The sequence below is a fragment of the Trachurus trachurus genome (genome assembly GCF_905171665.1).
Source record: "Trachurus trachurus genome assembly, chromosome: 5".
Taxonomy (NCBI): domain Eukaryota; kingdom Metazoa; phylum Chordata; class Actinopteri; order Carangiformes; family Carangidae; genus Trachurus; species Trachurus trachurus.
Window position 1 is genome coordinate 4956345 of NC_139896.1, and position 22954 is coordinate 4979298.

The 22954-nt window shown below is 40.8% G+C and overlaps 3 protein-coding genes across 3 annotated transcripts in view; 2 read left to right on the top strand and 1 right to left on the bottom strand.

Moving 5' to 3' along the window:
* Positions 1-3701: 3701 nt before the first annotated feature.
* On the top strand, positions 3702-4868 carry mustn1a (musculoskeletal, embryonic nuclear protein 1a). Its single transcript, XM_083971885.1, has 3 exons — positions 3702-3817; positions 3931-4060; positions 4764-4868. The coding sequence occupies exons 1-3, from the start codon at positions 3752-3754 to the stop codon at positions 4862-4864; spliced, it is 297 nt and encodes a 98-aa protein (XP_083828011.1). The 5' UTR covers positions 3702-3751; the 3' UTR covers positions 4865-4868.
* Positions 4869-5284: 416 nt separating this feature from the next.
* On the bottom strand, positions 5285-20205 carry ruvbl1 (RuvB-like AAA ATPase 1). Its single transcript, XM_083971852.1, has 11 exons — positions 19902-20205; positions 17523-17609; positions 17289-17421; positions 13890-14041; positions 12437-12526; positions 9678-9827; positions 8763-8826; positions 8471-8669; positions 7373-7475; positions 6226-6317; positions 5285-5672 (listed from the first exon to the last, which is right to left on the bottom strand). The coding sequence occupies exons 1-11, from the start codon at positions 20040-20042 to the stop codon at positions 5513-5515; spliced, it is 1371 nt and encodes a 456-aa protein (XP_083827978.1). The 5' UTR covers positions 20043-20205; the 3' UTR covers positions 5285-5512.
* Positions 20206-20819: 614 nt separating this feature from the next.
* The window catches only part of eefsec (eukaryotic elongation factor, selenocysteine-tRNA-specific), a 31150-nt gene continuing 29015 nt past the window's right edge, over positions 20820-22954 (top strand). The window contains exon 1 of the mRNA XM_083971658.1: positions 20820-21604. Coding sequence (XP_083827784.1) covers positions 21295-21604 — 310 coding nt within the window. The 5' untranslated portion in view covers positions 20820-21294. The remainder of the gene's footprint in view (positions 21605-22954) is intronic.

Below are 22954 nucleotides of genomic sequence, written 5' to 3' on the forward strand. Positions count from 1 at the left end.
TTAAAAGTTATAAAATATTGGGATGTCAAATGACCAAAAAACCTGCATTAGTCATTTTTCAAACTCTCTTTATTATCGAGGTTTCCAGCTGTTTTTTTCTATGGAGCTAAATTTGAAACTGAAATTTCAAGTCTTGATCTCACATTTTGAGAAATACATCAATGTATTAAAAAAAAAGTTACTTTATTTGTCTATTTAAAGGGATAGTTCAACATTTTGGCAAATTGGCACATTGCCATAATCGCTATAGTCATAGCAGTAGGTTCGTTACCTTTAATTGTCGGTGCAAGCTGTTTTTAGAACGGCGGAGCAGAGCCGTGAGCTGCTCAGAGCTACGCTATGGAGGCTGATGGGATTTCTTGGTTTCCCTCATCAAACTCATCAAATACACAATCCAACAACTCCACAACGCTCTGGTGGACAAGTTGTGACCTGCACATTCACCACGCTATGAGATAATAACACAACGTTACCAGACAGAGTTGTTTTAGAGGGAAATTCAGAGTCTGTTTTGCATGAATTTACCTCAAAAACAACTCTGTCTCATAACGTTACATTATTATCTCATAGCGTGATGAATGTGCAGGTCACAACTTGTCCACGACAGCATTTTGGAGTTGCTGAATTGTGTATTTGATGAGTTTGATGAGGAAAACCAAGAAATTCCCTTAGCCTCCGTAGCGTAGCTCTAAGCAGCTCGTGGCTCTGCTCCGCCGTTCTAAAAATAGCTTGCACTGACAAATAAAGGTAACGAACCTACTGCTATGACTATAGCGATTATGGCAATGGGCCAATTTGCCAAAATGTTGAACTATCCCTTTAAATGGGACAGTGCACATTAATGGACATAATAACATGTAAATGTGCCAGATTATAGCAAGATGCTAATTTCCGTCCTAGGTCCCATAAACATAAAAACAGTTCAACAGCAGTTCACCTTACACACAGAAGTGTGTAGATATTGCACAAAATGTAATACATAATTGTATTATGTAAGTTATGTAAGTTCTACTAAAACCAAATATTATGTACAATTAACTGAAAATAAAAACTCAAATGGTGCCCCAGCAGTTGTTATATACAGGTTACAGGTGGTTGCATGTCTGGTTTTAATTGCTTGTAACCATGCTTTTAGTCCATTTCCTTATTTTCATTTTTCGCTTGCATATTTTGATATTTGAGATCCATTTTTTTTTATTGTATGTTCATTCAGATTTTCTTTTTTCAGTTTCAAATCTTTTTTTTTTTTTTCATTTTCAGATCCTTGTTTTTCAGTTTCAGACTTTTGGTCCCAATATGGCTCCATATGGCTCCATATTTTTCAGGTCTTTATCATAAACTCTGGACATTTATGATTAAATATGATGTTTGAGTTCAAACGACACCAAAACTTGTTGTTGTTGTTTGTTTATAAAAAGCCATTTCTATTAATTTAAACACTTCAGGTGTCTCATGACAGCATTGTTCCATCAGTTATCTCATACTGTTAAAACCATGTGTTGAAAACATGACATTTTAATTCCTTTAAATAAAAACTGTCATTAAACACACCGAGTGTCACACAGGTTTTCATCCTGTACTCGTGTGTTGCACCTTTTTATTGTTTCCTGTGAGAACTCGGCAGGTTGATTTCACACAGTTTTATTGACGTGTTGCTGGGAAACGTTGTGTTTGTTTCTCGTTTCATCGGCTCTGATCACTGCTGGGTTTCAGCTCCCGGAGGCACAGTAATGATGTCATGATGGAGAACGAGCAGGAAGAGGTGGAGCAGCATTCCTCTAATCTAAGGCAATGCAATGATGCACTGATTCAGCGCTTCAACTCCTCCTCTTCATCCTCCTCCTCCTCCTCCTCTTCTTCTCCCTCTCCTTCTGATGTGTCTTCAAACCCGAAATGGGCTGGATATTAAGTTCAACCTTTTGCCTCTTTAATAGTATTTTAATGCACCAATATAAAGTAAACTAGAGAGAGAGAGTTTGATGCATTCGAGTTGGGTTTTATTCACTTAACAGTCAACAAAACCCGAGCCGTGTCCAAAGAAAAGTAAAGGAAAAGACACAGACATGACCCAAGTAGCTCACTACAGGACATGACTGGTTTCATTCTTCTTAAAGGGATAGTTCACTCAAAATTCAAATTTCACTCATTATCTACTCACCCTCATGTGGACTAAGGGCTGGGAGAAGTTTCAGAGTCCTCCGTGGCTTCTCTGAGTTACAGCGGGGCTCCGTGCAGCACTGCATGTCCATATGACGGTTGCAAATGGATACCAACTGTCTTCGTAACAAAAAGACACACCAAAAAACATCCAAATACCTCCATAGTGCTCGTATGTAATGTCCGAAAAGTGGTATCCATTTGCAACCGTTATATGGACATGCACTGCTACGCTGAGACCCCCTGTAACTTCAGAGAAGGCACGGAGGACTCTGAAACTTCTCCCAGCCCTTAGTCGACATGAGGGTGAGTAGATAATGAGTGAAATTTGAATTTTGGGTGAACTATTCTTTTAACCATGGCTTATATACAGGTCTAAAGGTCACAGAGGTTCAACAGCTGCATACGTACATGTAGATCTAGGTTCTATGGAGGATATTCAAGTCCTCACTAACACCAAGAAAGTGGACCATATCACCCTAGTCCTCAGATCTCTGCACTGCACTCACAGAATAGATTTCAAAAATACTGCTGATGGTTTACAAAGCATTAAAAGGTTTAGGGCCAAAATACATCTCTGACCTTCTATAGTCAACTATGAGCCATCCAGACCTCTCAGATCATCTGGTACTGGTCTTCTATCTATACCTAGCGTCAGAGGTAAACAAGGTGAGGCAGCATTTAGTTTCTATGCAGCACCCACTATCTGGAACAAACTCCCAGAAACCTGCAGGTCTGCCAGAACCCTTTAAATCAACATTGAAGACTTTCATGTTTGCTGACGCCTTTCATTAACTGCACTGTAACATTATTATGTTATTTTATATATATATTTTTTGTTTTACTATGTTTTAGTTGTTCCCTCTCCCTTTCTGTTTTACTTCTTTTTATACCTGTTCTTTCTCTTGTCTGTTTTTAAATAATGTTTGCTTTTTATGTTCTCATTTTGCTAATACGTAAAGCACCTTGAGTTGTCTTGTTGCGGAAATGTGCTATACAAATAAACCTGCCTCGCCTTGCCTTGCCTCGCCTCGAGCAACAGGAGCTCAAACAAAGAGTAATCAAATGTTAAAAACGATATGAAGATAAGAGAAAAACATAGATTGTATAATAAATGAAATACACACTTTTGATTATATAGGTAACATAATAGGGCCTACACATCTTTTGTTCTCCCTAATTATATAAGCCAGCATGCACAAAATGTTACACTACACTTCTTCTTCTTCTTCCTTTCCTTCTTATTGTTCTCCCTTTCCTTCTTCTCCTTCTACTTCTTCATCAGATAAACTGACATGGGCTGAAGTTTGATGTGTTGAGGTCACAGCTTCTTGTCTGCAGCAGTGATGCAGAACAGACCGAACTCTGCTGCTTCTGTTGTGGAGCAGGAGGAGGAGGAGGAGGTTGTCATTTATCTTAGAGGAGAAGATGCATCAGCACCGGTTAAAGCAGTGATCTCATCATCATCACTGACCATAGAGAGACAGAGGAGGAGAAGGAGGGAGGAGGAGGAGGAGGAGTCTGTGCAGCCGTTGCCTCATGTATTAGTGCTGAGAGCAGATTTATTGTGTCAGTGGAGAATCTCTGCTGCTTCATGTTTATATCTGAGTCTGAGCTGAGAGAGACCAGAGGCTCCGACCAGCGAACCACCATGTCACAGGTCAGTCTGCAGGATTCTGCTCCTCTAACGGTTAAATATACTGTATGGTTCAGTCTGATCTCTGGTATGTTGATCATCATCATCATCATCTTCTTCTTCTTCTCCTCCTGCAGCTCGGTCCAGACGACGATGAGCAGCTGCAGCGTCCTGAGGTCACAGAGGAAGATCTGACCGAAGGCAGGAACAAACTGGGCTTCTTAGGTCCAGCAAAGAGCAAGACCATCGAAGTGATGGAGGAGTGTGGTGAGCACACACACACACACACACACACACACACACACACACACAGACACACACACACACACACACACATTCCCTCAGATGCAGCCGTCTTGTTTTTCTCTCTGTATCTGACATGACAGTGTAGGAGTGTGTGTGTGTGTGCGCTGCAAAAACTCTAAATCTTACCAAGAATATTTGTCTTATTTCTTTTTAAAACAAATCTCATTATACCTAAAATAAGTGTATATGTATACATATACATAGTTATACATCAAAAGTAGCTTGTTTTTAGACACTTTTTACTTATTTCAAGCCTATTTTCACTTGAAATAAGTAGAAAAATCTGAAAGTGGAGCAAGTTTTTCTTTCTTATTACAAGCACAAAAAACTTACTTTCACTGGCAGATTTTTCTACTTATATGTCAAGTGAGAATTTGTTTGAAACAAGTGAAAATGATCTAAAAATAAGTTAATTTGTAGGTGATGAGTGTTATTTAAAGTGGAAAGAGTTTAGTTTTGACTAGAAATGAGACATTTTGACAAGAGATAAGACAAATAATCTTGGAAAGATTTTGTGTTTTTGCAGTGCATGAGGGGTGTTTCCCATGATGAAGTCAAGTTTCCACTCCATATACAGAGAGGAGGGAGGGAGGAGGGGGAGGAAGGGGGTTGTTAATGATGGGAGATTCCTGTTTAACTCTGTGTTTCCTGTGCGTCCACACAGAGAAGGCGGGTAAAACTGCTCCCTCCGTGTTCAGCGGCGCCAGATCTGGAGGTGAAACTGTTCTCAACGCTCGATCGACTCGACCGCTGAAGAAAAAGTAGCAGCAGCAAAAGTAGAAACATTTTGGACGAGCTCCAGAGGTCACAGAGTCTGAGCTGACGTCTCCATGTTTCCATGTGGACAATCTGCTCCCAGCTGTTTTTAAAGTCACATCAGTGAGTGTGTTGTTTTTACACTGCAACAGTTCAGTCAGGAGATATTTTTGTATTTACATTAAACTAATAAACACATGCATCTTCTTCTTTAAAAGAGAAAATTCTGTGGTTTCTTCTCACTCACTGTTTAAAGATGCAGAAAACACGATATATGTAATATTAAAAAGAACTAATGATGTGTGTTTCTATATTTATATCTCATAAATGTTTCATTGTGGCACAAATCTGAATTCAGTTAGTAAATGTCAGTAAAGTGTAATAATCCACAAATCCATAAAGATTAAAGAACACTTGAGTAAGTTCTTGTTTTTCCTTTTTATTCAAAAAATTATTTTCAATCATCAACAAATGGAATGAATAAAACTTAAAATTTAACACAACTACTGCAGTTAATGTGGCAGAGGTGGATGAGAGGCAACGCAAACAAACTAAACACTGAAGAAGATGAAGACATGAAGTAACATCTGGATGGAAACAGCAGCTCTGCCGTGTTGGAGGAGGAGGAGGAGAAAGACAAAATATATAAATCCAGTTTTATTTCATGAACTTGTGATGCTGGTCTTGGAGGATTTTGGCGGAGGACTTGGCGTCGTAGAAGAGCTCGTTGATCTCCTCCACCTGCTCCCGCTCCACGCTCTCCTTCCCCTGCACGCGGCCCAGCAGGCTGGCCGGGGTCAGCAGCTGCACCGCGTATCTGAGGGGGAACGAGCAGAGCAGCAAGGTTCATATCCACAGGTTTATAGGTTTATGTCATATATATACAGCTCTGGAAAAAATTAAGGGACCACTTTTACAAATGTTTAAGTTTCTAGTTTAAAAAAAACTCAGACAACTCATTCGACTTAATGAGACAGAAGATTTATAAAAACACTGCTGGGATTAAACATTGACATTACCCCACCGAAATTGATTAATAAACTCTTCCCAAGTTAAAATATTTGTGTTGTGTTGTTGAGCAATGAATATGAACATGTTTTCTTTGCATTATTATTACTCAAGGTCTGAAAAGACTTTAAACATCATTTGTTATTTTGACTAGTTGTCATTTTCTACCAATAAATGCTCTAAAAGACAATATTTTTATTTCAATTTTGGGAGAAATGTTGTCAGTAGTTTATAGAATAAAACAAAAAAGTTAATTTTACTCAAACACAAACCTACAAATAGTAAAAACCATCTCTTAATTTTTTCCAGAGCTGTATAGTATACACTGTATTATTATTAATCTTATATATCCTTCACTCTACCTGAGCGTGGTCTTTGTGCCGATCTCTGCCAGGTGACTCAGAGCCTCCTCGCTGATGTTGATGCCTTCAGTCTGAGCCCGGATCTTGATGATCTACAAACACACACACACACACACACACACACACGGTCTCATCAGGCTGATTTATCTGAATAGAACATTTAATACACCAGACAAAGTGCTTTTTTATAGAGGCACAGAAACACTCAGCGTTCCCACTCTTTTCTTAACATCACTTTCCAGGACGTTTCCAGCTGCTCCAGTCTGACAGACATGTTATCACACCAAACACTAACACATCGCCCGTCCCAGTCGGGCTTTGGAGAAGTTGAACCTTATTTTGTACCAGTTTGTTTCTATGTTTCTTCCTCTCTCAGCCACAGAAGTCTGATTTAAAGATGTGTAGTCTGTCATAATTTCTCAGCATGTCAAAGATTATTTCATAGATAAGTTAAAGAGCCACAAACTTATCATAAAACAACATAAAAAAATGTTGTTTTTGTGTTTAAACCAGGCTGCTCCTGCTCTCTATCTGTCACTCAGCAGAGAAAACACTCAGGCTCGTGATCCAACACTGGAAACATTCATCAACTTAAAGTTTTCTCACTAGTCTTTTCTTTGGAAAAGAAATCCTTAGGGATCTGAAAAAGTCAAACAGAGCTCTGGGATTTTCTATGACTGGAAAATTGATCAACCACTTTCCAGGTTTTCCAGGACGCGTGGGAACCCTGATACTTTAGAATAACAGACAATAAAAAATACTTTTAAAAGCAAAAGAGAGAAATAAGCCGGTAAAAGAGGGTTCAAAAGACAATAATAAATAGTTCAGATTTGTAGAATGTGTTTGGTCTAAGACCGTTCAGGCTTTTAATAATAACAATAATAATAATAATAATAATAATAATAATAGATTTTATTTGTATGGCGCCTTTCATGGCACTCAAGGTCGCCTCACAGAAAATAATTACTGTTTAGACCAACAGTCAGATCTGGACGTCTCTCCTTTGAAGCCAGAGCAGCGATCTGAGGACCGGTGCAACACGGTCCAGGTTCCTGGTCTTCATCATCATCATCATCATCATCATCATCATGACTCATACACAGACGACACATCCCAGTACGTCTCGGGAGGACAGACGGAGACTCACCTGCTTCATCTCCTGCGGCGTGTACAACATGGTGCGGATGATCATGACTCTGTCCAGCAGATCCAGAGGGATCCCATGAGGAGAGCTGATGTCCTCCGTCCCCCTGGTGGACAACGCAGGGTTAATACAACAGGACAGACCGGACGCCTGAACCAGGGTTATTATAGGTTCAACATTTTCATTAGTTTCTATTTTTATTTAGTTTTTCAGTTTCTTATTCCGGTTTAGTTTTAGTGAGTTGATGTATCAGTTTTAGTTTAGTTTTTATTTTAGAGGAATTGACAAGTTGTTATTTAGTTTTTATTTAGTCTTAGTCTTAGACTTTTAGTTTTTCAGGTTTTAGGAGAAAGTTTCTGTCAGACCTCTGAAGACCAACTTCCACATTTGTGGGATTTTTCCCTTTTTTTTTTTCTTCCAACATTATCTTTATTGAGTTTTCAAAAATGCTTCCAATGATATACATAAACCAAAGTGCTCTCACATCAAAGGAAACGTCAACAGAAGCTAGATTATTGCCCAGCATTCAAATCCTCAGGTATTTAAGAGGTAACACAGAGCAACACTTAGGTAAAAGTACAAAGTATATGACCTGACTAAATCAATTAAAGAAACTAAATAAAAAGAGCAACATCAACCAAAACAACAAAGGTTTCTCTACTTTATCACGGGTTAGCTCAAATTATTTCACTATTGTGCCTGGTTCAAAGATACAAACTCAAATGTACAATTCACACAGAATAAAGAAATCAAGTTTGGAAAGAAAGGAAATTATAGGATTTGTATAATGTTCCCATCAGTCCTCATCAGGTTCCATTGACTCTTATCTACCTGTGGGTCGTACTCCAAGTTGTCCCATATTGAGCTGTGGCGTTTTCTTCCTGCAGCTTTAGACATCTCTAAGAAAACTACAACTAAGCTGCTGTTATCTGACTCTACTTTACTGCAGTTTAGCATCGAGACCTGGAGGTTGGAGGTAGTTCTAGTTTTATTTCAGTTTATTTCAGTTTACTAGATTATTTTTTCACAGCTAGTTTTAGTCTTAGTGACCTCTAATGACCCTGATCTGACCCAGACCAGATCAGTCTGAGAGAGACTGACCTGATGAGACAGTTTCCTCTGTTGGAGGCGAACACCACAATGGGGGCGATGGTGCTCTCCAGCGCTCGGTGCAGGTAGGTGAAGCACTCGATGTCCAGCATGTGCACCTCGTCCACAAACAGCACGCCGGGCACCAGCTCGGCCACGCCCTGGTCGATGTAGCGGTTCACCACCTTGTTGATCTCTGAACGCAGTTTATCTGAGGCGGAGGAGGAGAAAAGAGAATGAACTCAAACTGATAAACTTTAGTTTGAACCAGAGCAGCTGCAGTTTGTTGTTGTTTTATCCAAACCTGTGATTTCTGTCTTTTTGGGCTTCATCAGTTGTCCCATCATGGAGAGGATGTCCTGTCCGCCCTGAGACCAGACAGTCAGCCGTTAGTTTTATTATTATTACAGTTTTTCTCAGCTGCTAAAACACTAAAACCCATTATTCTCTGAACCAAGTTCTCAGTGGCTTAAGCTCATTTATTCAATCAAACACTCCCTAAACACTGTTCAAAACTCATCTGCTGTTTTTTTTCTTTTGCAAAACCTTAAACACGTTCTCAGTCACTAACCACATTTCACTCTGTGTACACTTGTGTTGTAAAACTGTAAACACTGTTATTTAAACCCTTTTCTCTTTAAAAATGGTGCTCAACATGGAAACTCTCTACTGTGCACCCACAATTAATATTTTTAGGGCAAATGTTTTGCACGTGGTTTTTCCTTTTAGATGTTTACGGACAGTGTCCTTCTTATCTTTTTTTGTTTTAACCTACTGTCTTACTATCTGTCTATGTTTGTTTTCACAGTCCTATGTCCTAGTGTGAATCTCTCGTAAATGCTTTCCAGTCTGGATTTTACTGCAATTTTTTTTATTAAAGTGCTGAATGTAGGTATCACTTTGATTGTGATAATTATTTGCTAAATGCATTTTCTGTTACGTAACAACCTGCTGGATGCTGCAGTGTCCTAAATTATTTGTTGTAGTGTCTAATGAATGCTCTGTGGTGAATATGTTTTAACCTGCACAGTGTTTGGTTTTCAGCTGGTTTTGAGATGATAATTTGACTTTGATGGAAACTCTGGGGTTTTGTGAATGTAGTTGGAAGTTTTAGATTTGTGTTTAAGGTTAGGAGAAAACAAAGTGGAGGAGGTTTCAAGCAAAATGTGTTTTAGCAATTGTAAAACAACCTGTAACTGGATGCTACTGTCCTGTGTACCTGAGGTCTGGCGTTGGCTACGTCCAGATCGTGCAGCGTGACGTCCTGGACGATCTCCTTCTTCTTGTGAACGTCTCCTTTGGGCAGCGGGACGTATTCCTCCGCCTCCAGGTCGAACTCTGTGGCGAAGGTGTCGCAGCGACCTTGTCTCTGCAGAGACAGAGAACAAACAGAACCTGTTAATGATGAAAAAATGAAATAGGACTAAATGAGTCCTAAACAAGTGTTTCTCCCCATTAATCCATCGACTATTTTTTCAGTTTATTATCAATCGATTCATTTTTTGACTAATCTAGCGATTATTTTTTATAAATCTACGAAAACACTGCGGTACGCCATCTCCCGTTGCAAAGGCTGCACCAAGTCATTTGGCTTCTCTTTAAAATATTTCCACACTTTTGACGTCTTCCATTGTTTTGGTCGTTTCTAGACCCCGAATGTGAGACGACTCGTCTTGTTCAGTTCAGACTTTTTTCAACGGAAAAAATACCGTCTTATATTCAGGTCGATAAAGTACGTGTCGACGCAATTACATCACCGACGTCATTGATTAAAGCCCCGTCCACACGAATCCGTTTTTTTCGAATCCGGATAAATACTTTATCGGATCGGCCTCGCGTCCACACTCACACTGTGCTGTTTCTCTCTGTTCCTCGGCTCTCTGGACTGTTGTTTTGGGCTCTAATAAGTAGCATGGACGGCCCAACCATGGATGTATTATATTAACGGGCCCAACCCGTCCGGATGCGCTGGTTCGAGCCGGGTTCGCGCCGAGAATATGACTCGGTGAGGCCAGGCTTTTCTTTTCTTTTTTTTTTTAACGGGATCGGACTGAGAATTAATGCTCGCCGTAAATGTAAACACACTAACGTCAGCGCGTCACGTGCAGCACCACGCCGCTCCAACAAACACTACCGCTGCAAAAAAAAAAAAAAAAGAGAGAGAGAGAGAAAACTACCGACTACCGCCGCTACGTCTTCTTGTGTTACTGCTCAATGGTCGGGGCAATATCAACACCTATGGCTGTGTGGGTTAAATGGTGGATAATGGCGGTCGGGCGCTCCGACGGTCCTACCCCCCCCCCCCCCCCCCCCCCTTTGCATCATTTGCATCATTTGCATGATTTACGAGGGTCGCATTTTCATGTCTAAAAATCCGGATTTCCGGATAAATCCGGAAAAATCACATCCCTGACACTGACAGTCTATGGACATAACAACAACAACGGCCGACTACCGTCAGGTCGCTCAGACGCTGCGGCTGAATCGCGCCCGTTTAATCATCACTGATCGTCATATTTACTCTGACACGACTCCATGTCAACATTTAATCCCATGTTTGAGTTTAATACAGCGGGGGACTTCTTCTCCTGAATTTCAGTGGGGGCTTCCCGTCTTCTTCTCTGTCTTAAAGCAGAAGTGAGTGATATATTTGTGTTAATATAAGTCTTAAATAGTTATATCTTCCGACAGCAATCACTTACATAGAGTGTTTGGACTGAAACACGGGTCTGTCAGTCCCTCTGCTCTGCTCTGAGCCGAAGAGAAAACATTTATCGTATCCTACAGTTTTTATCCAATGAGGAGAGAGAACGGCATGCAGGGCTGTGTGTGCAGCCAAGGAACGCCGTGAATGTGGTGACGTAGCGACGAGGACTGTTATGGTGCGTTCAAGGAAACTCGTATTTTTCCGACCGTGAAGTGGTACCAGTTCGATCTGGTACGAGTTCACCGGTCGGAAGTTACGAGTGGCCGTTATAGTGACTTTCACCGGTAAAACAGGTCGGAAAAACACGAGTGGGTTGCCTGGAACGCTACAAAGTCGTAAGTTGTGACTTGAAGCTGTAATTTACGATTTCAAAAGCCTGCCTGGAACGCAGCATTAGCGAAAACGACCGGATCACTCACTTCTGCTTTAAGTGTTTGTGTGTGGCAGCGCTGCAGCGCCACACACGCTCCATGCGCTCCACACACGCCTGCAGTATGTAGGTACTACAGCGTTTTGGGTCGTTTTCACTGGATCCGTGTGGACGCAGATATTTCTGAAAAGATGCCGTGTTTACGGAGATTTTTTTCAAAACGATTAAGAAAAAGATCGGATTCAGTGAAGCCGCGTATTCATCTGGACGGGGCCTAAGTTGATTAATCGGGACAGCAGCACTAAAATAAAATATATACAAAGAGGCAGAGCAGGTGTGTGATTGAAGACGCTGGCCGTCCATCACACAGAGGAGAGGGCACTAGGACATGAGGTCACAAGGACATGAGGTCACAAGGACATGAGGACACTAGGACATGAGGACACTAGGACATGAGGAGGCCGGGGGATGAAAGGCTTCAGGTCAGGAGACCCTGTCAACAGGAACAAATGTGTGGTCCAGCCTCGTCCGACCTGAACCTCGGCCCACCTGCTCTGATTAAAGGAGCCGTCATCGCAGCCTGTCAACACAGGCCACAACCCCCTCCCCATATACCCCCATATACCCCCTCTCCTGCTGCTGCTGCTGGGGGAGGGAGAGAGGGATTGTGGGAGATGGGGGGGGAGATAGCAGCAGGAATGAGACCCTCATTCCTCGGTACAGTAGAAAGGCAGCGGAGCGGAGAGATGAAAGAACGACGGCATGAAGGACGGACGAGACAGAGGAGAGAAAACACTCAGAGTCTGGAGATGAAATATTTAAATTCTGAACTAAAAAACATGAATTAAAAACATAAGATAATAAATGGAGGTGATGTAGTGATGTAGTTATGTCTTGATACCTTGACAGCTCCACTGTTTGCTTCGATGTAGATGACGTCTCCCACTTCCACTCGCTCTTTGTGCAGACTCTCATAAATACTGGGATCCAGCTGAGGAGAGAAACCAGATAAGAGTGTGTATAAACACATCCATATCTATATCTATATCTATATCTATATCTATATCTATATCTATATCTATATCTATATCTATAAATACTCATTAACTTCTCATTTTATTTATTTATTCCAGTCCTGGGATTAGAAAGCAGCAGGATGAAGAGAATTTATAAAACTGCTCCTTTCTTAAAACAAGAAAATACTGACATCAGATGAAATGCCATTATAATGAACCGATTTACAACAATATACAAATAAAAACCCATAACTATTCTTTCTTATTTATTACATGTTTTATGTAATTGCCCTGTTTTTAGCTTATACATCCTCTACAACTGAAAAATATTTGTACAGAATTTTGTTTTTGACTGTGAAGGAATTCCATATTTTGACACCCACCACAGAAATACAAATGTTTTTGTTTTAACTTAGTCTTTGCAATTTGGCGTTTGAAATAGTGATCACGTCACGATTACTTATTTTCTCAATTAATCGTGGTATTAAACACCACAATTAGTTAATCATAAAGATTCCTAAATACTGTCACTTTCCAAAAAAGATAATGTCAGAGCTGTATCAGCAGATGTGCAACTAGGTAAAGGTAAACGGTCCATTTATCTAACATAACACTGAATTGCTAGGAATTTAAATGTTAGCCTATCGTTTGTAATGGAAAAAAAAAAATTGGTATAGATGACAATTAATGACTTTATTATTTCAAACATTTCCCCTGGGGGAATTAATAATTGGTCCCATATACTAAATTGCTTGTGTAATAATTAGTAATGTACTGTAAGTATATATTGACTATATTTGATTTTACACATTCATAATCGTGATAATCGTAACATGGTGATTATTTCTCTGACAATAATCAGACCAAGGACTTCTAAAATCGTGACATCATTTATAGTTTGAAATTAAATTTTCTTCTGTGATTGCCGTCCTGAGAAACTGATACAAATGGCTTCGGCAAGTTTGCAGAAATCTGATGATCACTATGATCAGTGTCAGGATTTGTCAGTGACATTAAAAAGCAGAAATCAAATATTGTTGTGCTGATCAAACAGCTGGAAACAACAGAGTTAGTTTGGATGCAAATGAGGAAGAAGATAGAGTTTGATTTTGTCTGTGAATCAATTTTCAGGGAAACAGATTTTATATGATTTGATCAGGATCAGTTGTTGCTGGACACTGATGTGTAAATAAATAAATAAAGGGTCGGGTCTTTTAACACTGTAAAGCACTTTGTGTTGCATTTTTATATGTATGAAAGGTGCTATATAAATAAATAAAGTTTGAAGTTTGAAGTTTGAACACAGATTTCAGTTCCAGTTCCAGCTGTGCCTCTGACCTTGAGCTGCTTGGTGCCTTTCCCCGTCTTCAGGCCGATGATGACGTGGCTGATGGTTTTGCCGTAGCCTCCCATGGGGTTCTCGGTCTCACAGGGGGTCAGCTCCGTCACCTCCCCCTCGTACACCTCCTTCGTCTCTTTGATCCGCAGCCCTGCAGCCAGGCGACATCACAGTGTTACACACACACAGATACAGATACACACACACACAGATACACACACACATGCAGAGCTCAATCAGGCCTTTATATTACATCCCTGTATCAGCCTTTTATTACAGGCGGGGGACGTGTGTGTGCGTGCGCCCGTGAAGCGCCGGGCCATCGCTGTGTGAAACCCGATCACATTCTTGCAGCTCTTTCATGCAGCAGCTCTGAAGGAGTGAGTGTGTGTGTGTGTGAGGGAGTGTGTGTGAGCGGCTCTGTGGCAGGTGGAGGTCAGAGCGTCCGTCTGTCACGCTGCTCTTATCAACGATGGCGATGACAACCCTCCAATCAGACTCATTCAGGCTGCGGATCCTGTTCCAGAGGAGGAGTCCAGGTGCTGACGAGCCGAGAGGTCCGAGCTCCGTTTCCTCCTCTGTGACAGGAAGCAGCAGCTCACACAGTTTCCCTTTCCTCTCCTACTCAACACGGCTCAGAGATCGGCTCAGTGTTTCCTTTCAGCTCAGGAGGACGGAGGGAGCAGAGACACCTCGCTCTCCGACTCCTCGCTGAGCAACGACTGACTGGAGCGAATCTGAGGTTGCTTTACACCAAGAGACGCAAATAAAGTGAATTAGATGATTAAAGGAGCCGTTAAAGGGACAACGAGGAGTTTTGGAAAAGCGAAGCGTTTTCACACTACCGTATTTTCCGGACTATATGTCGCACCTGAGTATTAGTCGCATCAGTCAAAAAATACGTCATGAAGAGGAAAAAAACATATATAAGTCGCACCAGACTATAAGTCGCATTTATTTTTCAAACATTTAATTAATAGCTGGGTCTCATATAATGGCCGGGGCTTTGTTTACACGAAAGGCCGGCACCTATAGTGCGCTGCTGTTATGCATGCGCGCTTCTCTGTGGTGTGTACTATGTGTGTGTGAGGATGCGGAGAGGATGCGGAGATGAATGAAGGCGATCGTCCGACGGGGGGCGGCGGCGGCAAATATCGCTACTTTTTTTTTTTTTTACACGTTAGTTTAGGCGGCAGCTCTTTCTTTCTTAGGAAAGCGCTGCGGGAAACCCTGTGATCGGAAACCCTTTGTGGACTGTCTATGAAGACGGATGGGAGTGAAGCCGACCTCTCCTCTGCTTCAGAGAGGGACAGCCCTGCACTGTCGGACCTGGCTCTCTGCTCCGTGTCCGGAGCACTGTCGGGACCGGAGCAGAGACTGAAGACGGGCCGCAGAATACGCTGTGAAAATACTCTGAATTGACTGGGAGTGAAGCGCTACAGCGCAACGGAGACAGGTCAGACAGCGCAGCGAGGAGAACAGCACGTGAGGAAGATGAAGATGAGCTACTGAATGAGGAGGGATTTAGAAATAAAAGCCTTGCTTCCCTCTTGTGGTCATAGCGTAGGTTTTTTTAAATATATAAGTCGCTTCTGAATATAGGTCGCCAAACTAGAAAAAAAACGCAACTTATAGTCCGGAAAATACGGTACATTTATGAGCCACCGCGCACCGTGAAGTTCTTTGACCGGTGCAAGACAGACTCATGTTTTCATTCATGAAGAATTAAAGTCAGAGGTTGGAAGACGATCACATACCGTCGTAGTTCCGACCATAAACGGCCATTCGGCGGCATTATTCTCATGACTCGCCACGAAACCGAAAGTAAAGAAACGCTGGTCGGCTCGCCCAGCATTTCCACCACCACTAATAATAACAAAATAACGATAGAGACAAAACGATATATTTATCGAAAATGGGCCCATTAACAAGTGGTAACGTAGATTCATCCACATTAATATGAGACTTTTTTATAACCAAATAGAAACTCCTCGCTGTCCCTTTAAAGGCAGAGGTCTCTGTTTCCAGGCTGAAAGTACCGATCAGTAGAAAAGGTCTGCTCTCTTTATTATCAAGGTTTCCAGATGGTTTTCTGTGGAGCTTTAGTGGGGCCAAAAGTTTTGTATTTAAACTGAAAAAAAAAGTTTTGATCTCAAATTTTGAGAAATACATCAATGTATTAGAAATAAAAACAAGTGTACAACAAGTTTTTTCAGGTTAAATATAATTCTAATTCACTTCTGCAGTTCTTTTGAATACATTTCTTATTTTCATTTTTCACATTTTCGTATATATTTGGATATTTAAGATCAATTATTTTTCAGTTCCACATTGAGATTTTCAAATCTTTCTTCTCATTCAGATCTTTGTTTTTCAGTTTCAGACTAGGTTGATATGATTTTGACTGTTTCTGTGTCTCAGATTTTCTTTTCTTGTAGCAGGAACCTGCTAGCCAGGCTGGCGCCGCCTACTGGTTCCGGCGAATTTCATTTGCCTCAACCATGTAGTCAGGAAACTAGCAATGCGTTTCGGTTTGCTCCGTCCGCCAAAACGGTAGGACCAATCAGCGAGCAGATGTGGCGATGACGGGCGATGACGTTGAACTGAAGCGCCCAAACTTAAATACCGGTGTAGTTCCCAAGCTGCGGTAAACAGTTGACGAGATGGATGTCGGCGAAGCTATACGCTCTGTGCTTGAAACTATTCCGGATATTGAAGACTTAAAGCCAGAACAAGAAGCATGTTTGACGAATTTTTTGGAGGGCAAAGACGTTTTTAGCATACGTCACCGCCAAGCAGCAGCGATTAGTCCAAGCAAACGGAAGCAACCGCCTCCCGGAAGCAAACGAATCTCTACGGCTCGTGTTCAGACGCTATATGAAATGTAATGAAATAAGCGGCTGATGCATCAGGCTAGGAACCTGCTGCCAATGTGGTAATAAGTCAAACACCAACATTTAGAATGAAAATAATTATTTAAATTCCTGCTACGCTTTTTTTTTTCTTCATTGAAACAATTTTAAAAGCCTCAGTGACTTATCTGGGAATTATATGATCTACAGGCACATCTCAATAAATTAGAATACCATTCAAAAAGTTAATTTATTTCAATTGTTCAATTCAAATAGTGAAACTTGTATATTATAGAAATTCATCACACACAGACTAAAATATTTCATGTCTTTGTTTCTTTTAATTGTGATGATGATTATGGTTTACATTTATGAAAACCTAAAAATTCAGTATCAGAAAATTAGAATCTTGTGAGAAAGTTCACTCCAGTAACGTGATGGTGTCACGCTCTAATCCTGCAGAGGTTTAAAGGTTCAATAGCTTCAGACTCTGACCTCCATCATGTTCTACTTTATTAATTTGCAGCTGTATATTATTTAACTCACCGATGGCTCTCCTGAAGTTTTCCATCAGCACTTCTGTTTTTTTGATTTCAGACGAGTAGACCTCGCTGCCGACCATCGGACAGAACGGCACCTTGTTCCCCAGGTCCTGAGCGATGCCCAGGGCGAGGGCAGTCTGAGAGGAGGGGGGGGGGGGCAGATAAAAGGTGTGAAGGTCATAATCCGTCACGCTCAGTAAAGTCTGACCTTTGTTTTTATTAAACACTGAACTCTCACCTTCCCTGTACCCGGAGGCCCGGCCAGCAGCACCGCTCTGCCCGCCATCTTTTTGGAGCGAATGAGCTCGACGATGATGCCGCAGGCCTGGACAGAGACAACACATACAGTGTTTTGTTATTTATTGATAAACAATAATAAAGTGTAGACAAAATGAAGTGGTAATAAACCGCAATAAGTAGAAAACTATATTTATTTTAATTAATTAATCTCTTACCACAGAAATCTTTCACTGCATCAATTAATCAGATAATTTTTTTTGATGAACCAATATAAAGATTGCTCATCTTAAAGGGGTCTATCCTTCTTTTTCATATTAAATGTACAACTGTACAAAAGAGTTTAGACACATTTAAAAATGTCTTGTTTACTGACACACACATTAGAGTAGCTCAAACCCTGGAGCACTTTAAATCACACAACTCACCTTGACACCATGACTTTTTATTTTTATTTAGCCTAATTATTAGTATAGCTTTTATTTGTTTTACCTCATATTAGTGATTGTTTTTATTGCCTTAATTTTTATTGTTAATCTATGTAGGTAATTGATGCGGTTTTTATCTATATTGCTGGCACTGGACTGTATTTATGTTGTGCAGCACTTTGTGCTATACAAAAAAAATCTGAGTTGAGTTGAGTTGTTTTACTTGACCAACTGTCTACTGTCTAACAATATATTCAGGATTATAAATGATGAAAGCAGCAGATTCTCATCTGATTGGCTGGAAATACAGCTTGTTTGACTTTTCTCCAGTTATCATTAGCTGCTTTAGTTGAACTAAGTAAAATCATCCAAAATTTTCAGTCTCCGCATCATTTCCATATAGAAACTGGTTAATCTGTCAGTGTGTGTTATTATAGTGGCAGAGTATTAAAAAAAATGTTGTTACTGTATCTATACACAGCAGATCCATTGATTATACCAGGGTTCCTACACATTTTAAATGTCCAAATTCCATACTTTTTCCAGACCCTAATTTCCGGACTTCCACTGCAAAAAACTCAATATCTCACCAAGAATATTTGTCTTATTTCTAGTCAAAATGTCATTTCTAGTCAAATCAAATCTCATTATACTTAAAATAAGACTCATCACATCAAAAAGTAGCTTGTTTTTAGACACTTTTTACTTCTTTCAAGCATATTTTTCGCTTGAAATAAGTAGAAAAATCTTGATAGTGGAGCAAGTTTTTTCTTTCTTTATTACAAGCACAAAAAAACTTGCTTTCACTGGCAGATTTTTTCTACTTATTTCAAGTGAAAATTTGTTTGAAACAAGTGCAAATGGTCTAAAAACAAGTTTATTTTTAGGTGATGAGTCTTATGTTAAGTGGAAAGAGATTTATTTCAACTAGAAATGAGACATTTCGACAAGAAATAAGACAAATATTCTTGGAAAGATTTTGAGTTTTTGCAGCGTCTCAGTAAAAAGAAAAATTAAATAATTTGTGACATTTGAGTAAGTAGATGTGTATCATGTTAATAAATCATGCAATTAATCATTTGTTTTCATTATTCTGAATTCGTATGCCATTATGTAACCAAATCATTTCCAGGAGATTGTAGCTAGGTACAATAGCGCATACAAAAATAATACTGTGAATAAGACCGAACCCAGATAAGTATTAAGATAAATATATTTCCATACAAGAGTTTCCATTTTCCATACTTTTCAAGACCTGGAAATGTATAAAATCAAATTCCATATTATTCCATACTTTCCATACTTGCGTAGGAACCCTGTTATACATTTAGTCTTTCACCAAAAATAATAAATTATATAAAAACCCCACCACAAATCAGTCAGTGGTGCAGCTGCTCTGTCAGTGTTTCTATGCTAAGATGTATCACATAACATTATACTGTTGGTTGGTTTCCACGACAACAGCACCAAAAGCTAAAGAGTTGATCTGTTGATCATTTTAATGTAAATATCATATTCACAAAGTCAATTTTAGTCATTTTAACCCTTTGTTTATGAGTTTTGAGGAGGAAACTGAGCAGCACATTAAACCAGCTCTGATTTTAAAAACGCGATGACAGTTAAAACCTTTAGAGCTCACTTTTTAACATCCTGATAATTATATTTCCTCAGGCTCTATTCTTCATTTGACTGTACATTCATATATATTAATAACTTTGCCCATTCGTTTGTCTGTTCACTAAATTTGTCAATAAAGGAGAGGGAAAAAAACTATCCTGTGACCTGAGAGCGAAACAGCGACACCACTGTGCTAACTACAGTTAGCATGTCGGTGCACTAGAGCTACCGCAGGAATTGAGCTGAATCTTCACTACAAGCAATGTCTTAGCTCTATAAGTCACTAATTAAACTAATAAAATAATGACACAGGTGCAGATGAACACGTATATCACCTCTCTCGCTGCCTCCTGACCGACCAGACCACATGCGCTCTGTTTAGCGTTCCCGGCCTCGTCCAGCCCGAGTCCTTTAACATGACTGTGCGAGGCGATCCGCTGTGTTTTAGTTGTGCTTTTCACCTCCTCGATCTTCATTGTTGCGTTACTTTTTTACAACTCCGCGATGTAAAAACCTACAAAGAAGCGTCAAGGTGTGTAAAAAGTGTCCTAAATGTCTCCGGTTGTTCCTCACGCCGCCACAATCGGCGCCGAAACTCAGTCAAAACACAGGAAAATCCGTTTCCATGTGGGTAACTAGGGAAACCCACCGGTAGTGATACCCACAAGCACCGCCCACTTACACAACCCGGTAAACTGATTGGATCCTGTGAAACAATGAAACACATTCATTGGTTAAAACGTCTTGTCAATCAAATGAAATCCCGCCCTTTACAGAGTTTTCACCTCCGGTTGTGTTTCAGTTGGTTTGTCGTAGTAGAAACTGCTCTAAACTTGTTGTGAGTAGATAAGAGTCGCAAATTGTATTTATTTACCTTCCTTTTATTTAGTATTTATTTATTTTAATCTATTTTTTTTTTTCAAGCCATGGCTTTCCTGTTTAGTTTGTTACTGTGTTATAATATACTCAAACACTGATATGTTTTGCTCAGTTTTGAAGTATAATTTTTATTGGATTTTTTTGTATTGGAATTGATTCTGCTTGTAAGATTTGTATTACTAATAAACAATTTAAAAAATAAATAAAAATAAAAAAAGGTAATCCCCACCGCCCACTTAGACAACCCAGTAAATTGATTGGATGCTGCGAAATCATAAAACAACATTCATTGGCCGAAACTACAATCCCCGCCCCTTTTAAGAGTTTTCACTTCCGGGTGTGTGTGTGTGTGTTTCAGTTGGTTTGTCGTAGTAGAAACTGCTCGAAACTTGTTGTGAGTGAGTAGATAAGAGTCGCAAATGAATGTATAAAGACAAACAGAGAGGCTTGTTGACGCCATTTTAACATTTAACAGTTATTCAGTCTTGAAACATTACTAGAGGATAAGACAGGACAAGAGACATTACTGCAGTTCAGTGTTTATTATGTTTATTTAAAAACTTTTGTTAGCGACCGAAATATCGATCCGCTTTAGCATGTTGGTCAGAGAGTGGAAACTAGTTTGTCCCAAAACAGGAGTAAAGTTTTATTTACAGTAAAATATATTCCGTAATCCACATATTAAATAAAAAACAGCTTGAGGTGTTTTAGTTTTTATCAACGGGTGTTTGTGTCCACGAAGGGAGAGTTAAGTTAGCATACTGAGCTAGCTGAGCTGCTGCACTGGTGCTCCGTTCAAGGTCCAGGTCAGAGCAGCGGAAAACACAGACACGCTGCGTCAGCTCAACAATGTCCGAGTCTCAGGGTGACAACCGCGGTAATATCATTAAAACGTTAAACTTCAACATCGGGGTGCTCGGACATGTGGACAGCGGGAAGACGTCGCTGGCCCGGGCGCTGAGCAGCACCGCGTCCACGGCCGCCTTCGACAAGAACCCGCAGTCCCGGGAGAGGGGCATCACGCTGGACCTGGGCTTCTCCTCCTTCACGGTGGATCTACCCGAGCAGCTGCAGGGAGACCAGCAGCAGTACCACAACCTGCAGTTCACCCTGGTGGACTGTCCGGGACACGCCTCTCTCATCAGGACCATCATCGGAGGTGAGTTTTGGTGACACAGCATGTGAAAGGGACATGAACGCATCACAGGGTAGGTACAGTCGGTGTCATCATGCAAAAGTTTGTCCTCCCCTGATCCCAAATGTCTGTTACTGTGAACAGTTCATCAAGTGGAAGATGAAATTATCTCCAAAAGACATAAAGTTAAACATGAAACACTCTTTTTTCAATATTTTCATCAATATCAGTGTATTATTTTCAGTGATGGGAATAACGGCGTTAAAATAAACGGCGTTACTAACGGCGTTATCTTTTTCAGTAACGAGTAATCTAACTAATTACTATTTCCACCGTTACAACGCCGTTACCGTTACCGACAATTAAATGAGGCGCGTTACAAACTACTCAGTGAAGCCGTTGTCCTCCGACTTGGCTCATCTCATCTCAGACACGAAGCTGCTAAACTGTTGTTGTTTTTTCCTCCTCTCCTTTGGTGAGGGGAGGGGGGAGGAGGGAGGGACGAGACAACCGCATAAGTGATGATGATTGGTTGAGGCAGAGTAAGGTTTCATGCTAAGCCAATCAGAGGCAGTGTTCAGTTTGTACACAAACCACACACGCACGCAGTTTAGCCTCACACACACAGACTAGCAGAGGGAAGCTGCCGAGATCGGAGGGAAAGTGGAAACAGACACTACTTTAATCTCCCTGAGGTAAAAGACAAGAACATGTGAGGTGTAGCTACATTATGTCCCGGAGCGAAGTGTTTGTCCTGAGCTTCTGCTCACCTGACTCTGTGCAGCTTCTTCATTAAATCCAAACAGTCCGACACAGCGACGCTCTGCTCCTCTTTGCCTCTAAAGTCTCTAGCTCATCAGCTGGAACTCTTCCAGAGCAGCTACAGCAGCGTTGTGACCTCAACCATGGTTGGTGAGAGCAGAAATGTTGTTGTTGTAGTGAAAATGGGCGGGCTCGTGAAGACGCGAATTTACACAAAGTCAAAACGAGCGATAAATCGCATTTCTCGCGTATCTCGCGTTTGGTCGCGCGTATAAACTCGAGCGAAAAAAAAGCGTTCCTCGTGTTTGGCGGGAAGCCCCTTGCGGGTCTTCCCGCCAAACACGATGAAAAGGACGAAGACGCGAAGGTCCCGTCGCCATAAAAGAATCGGGTGTAGCGTCGCAAAAAAAAAAAAGTCGCGTATACCGCGTCTCGCGCCTAATCGCGTCTCACGCCTAATCGCGTCTTTGCGTCACGGCCTTTTACACCGCGGACGTAACGAATAAACGGTGACGGTGTGAACGAACAACATAGAACAGGACCAGACGTGGCGTTGTTTCCTCTTTTCACCTACAGCTCCACTCTCCCTTACTTACACTAACTACTGTTATT

Bases quoted from the DNA above. Each gene is read 5' to 3' on its own strand.
- mustn1a (XM_083971885.1), top strand. From the start codon at position 3,752: ATGTTTATATCTGAGTCTGAGCTGAGAGAGACCAGAGGCTCCGACCAG. The intron at 3,818-3,930 runs GTCAGTCTGCAG...CTCCTCCTGCAG, and splicing joins AGCGAACCACCATGTCACAG to CTCGGTCCAGACGACGATGA. The intron at 4,061-4,763 runs GTGAGCACACAC...GCGTCCACACAG, and splicing joins CGAAGTGATGGAGGAGTGTG to AGAAGGCGGGTAAAACTGCT.
- ruvbl1 (XM_083971852.1), bottom strand. From the start codon at position 20,042: ATGAAGATCGAGGAGGTGAAAAGCACAACTAAAACACAGCGGATCGCC. The intron at 17,610-19,901 runs GTGATATACGTG...GTCTCTGTCCAG, and splicing joins GTCAGGAGGCAGCGAGAGAG to GCCTGCGGCATCATCGTCGA. The intron at 17,422-17,522 runs GTGAGAGTTCAG...CCCTCCTCTCAG, and splicing joins GGCCTCCGGGTACAGGGAAG to ACTGCCCTCGCCCTGGGCAT.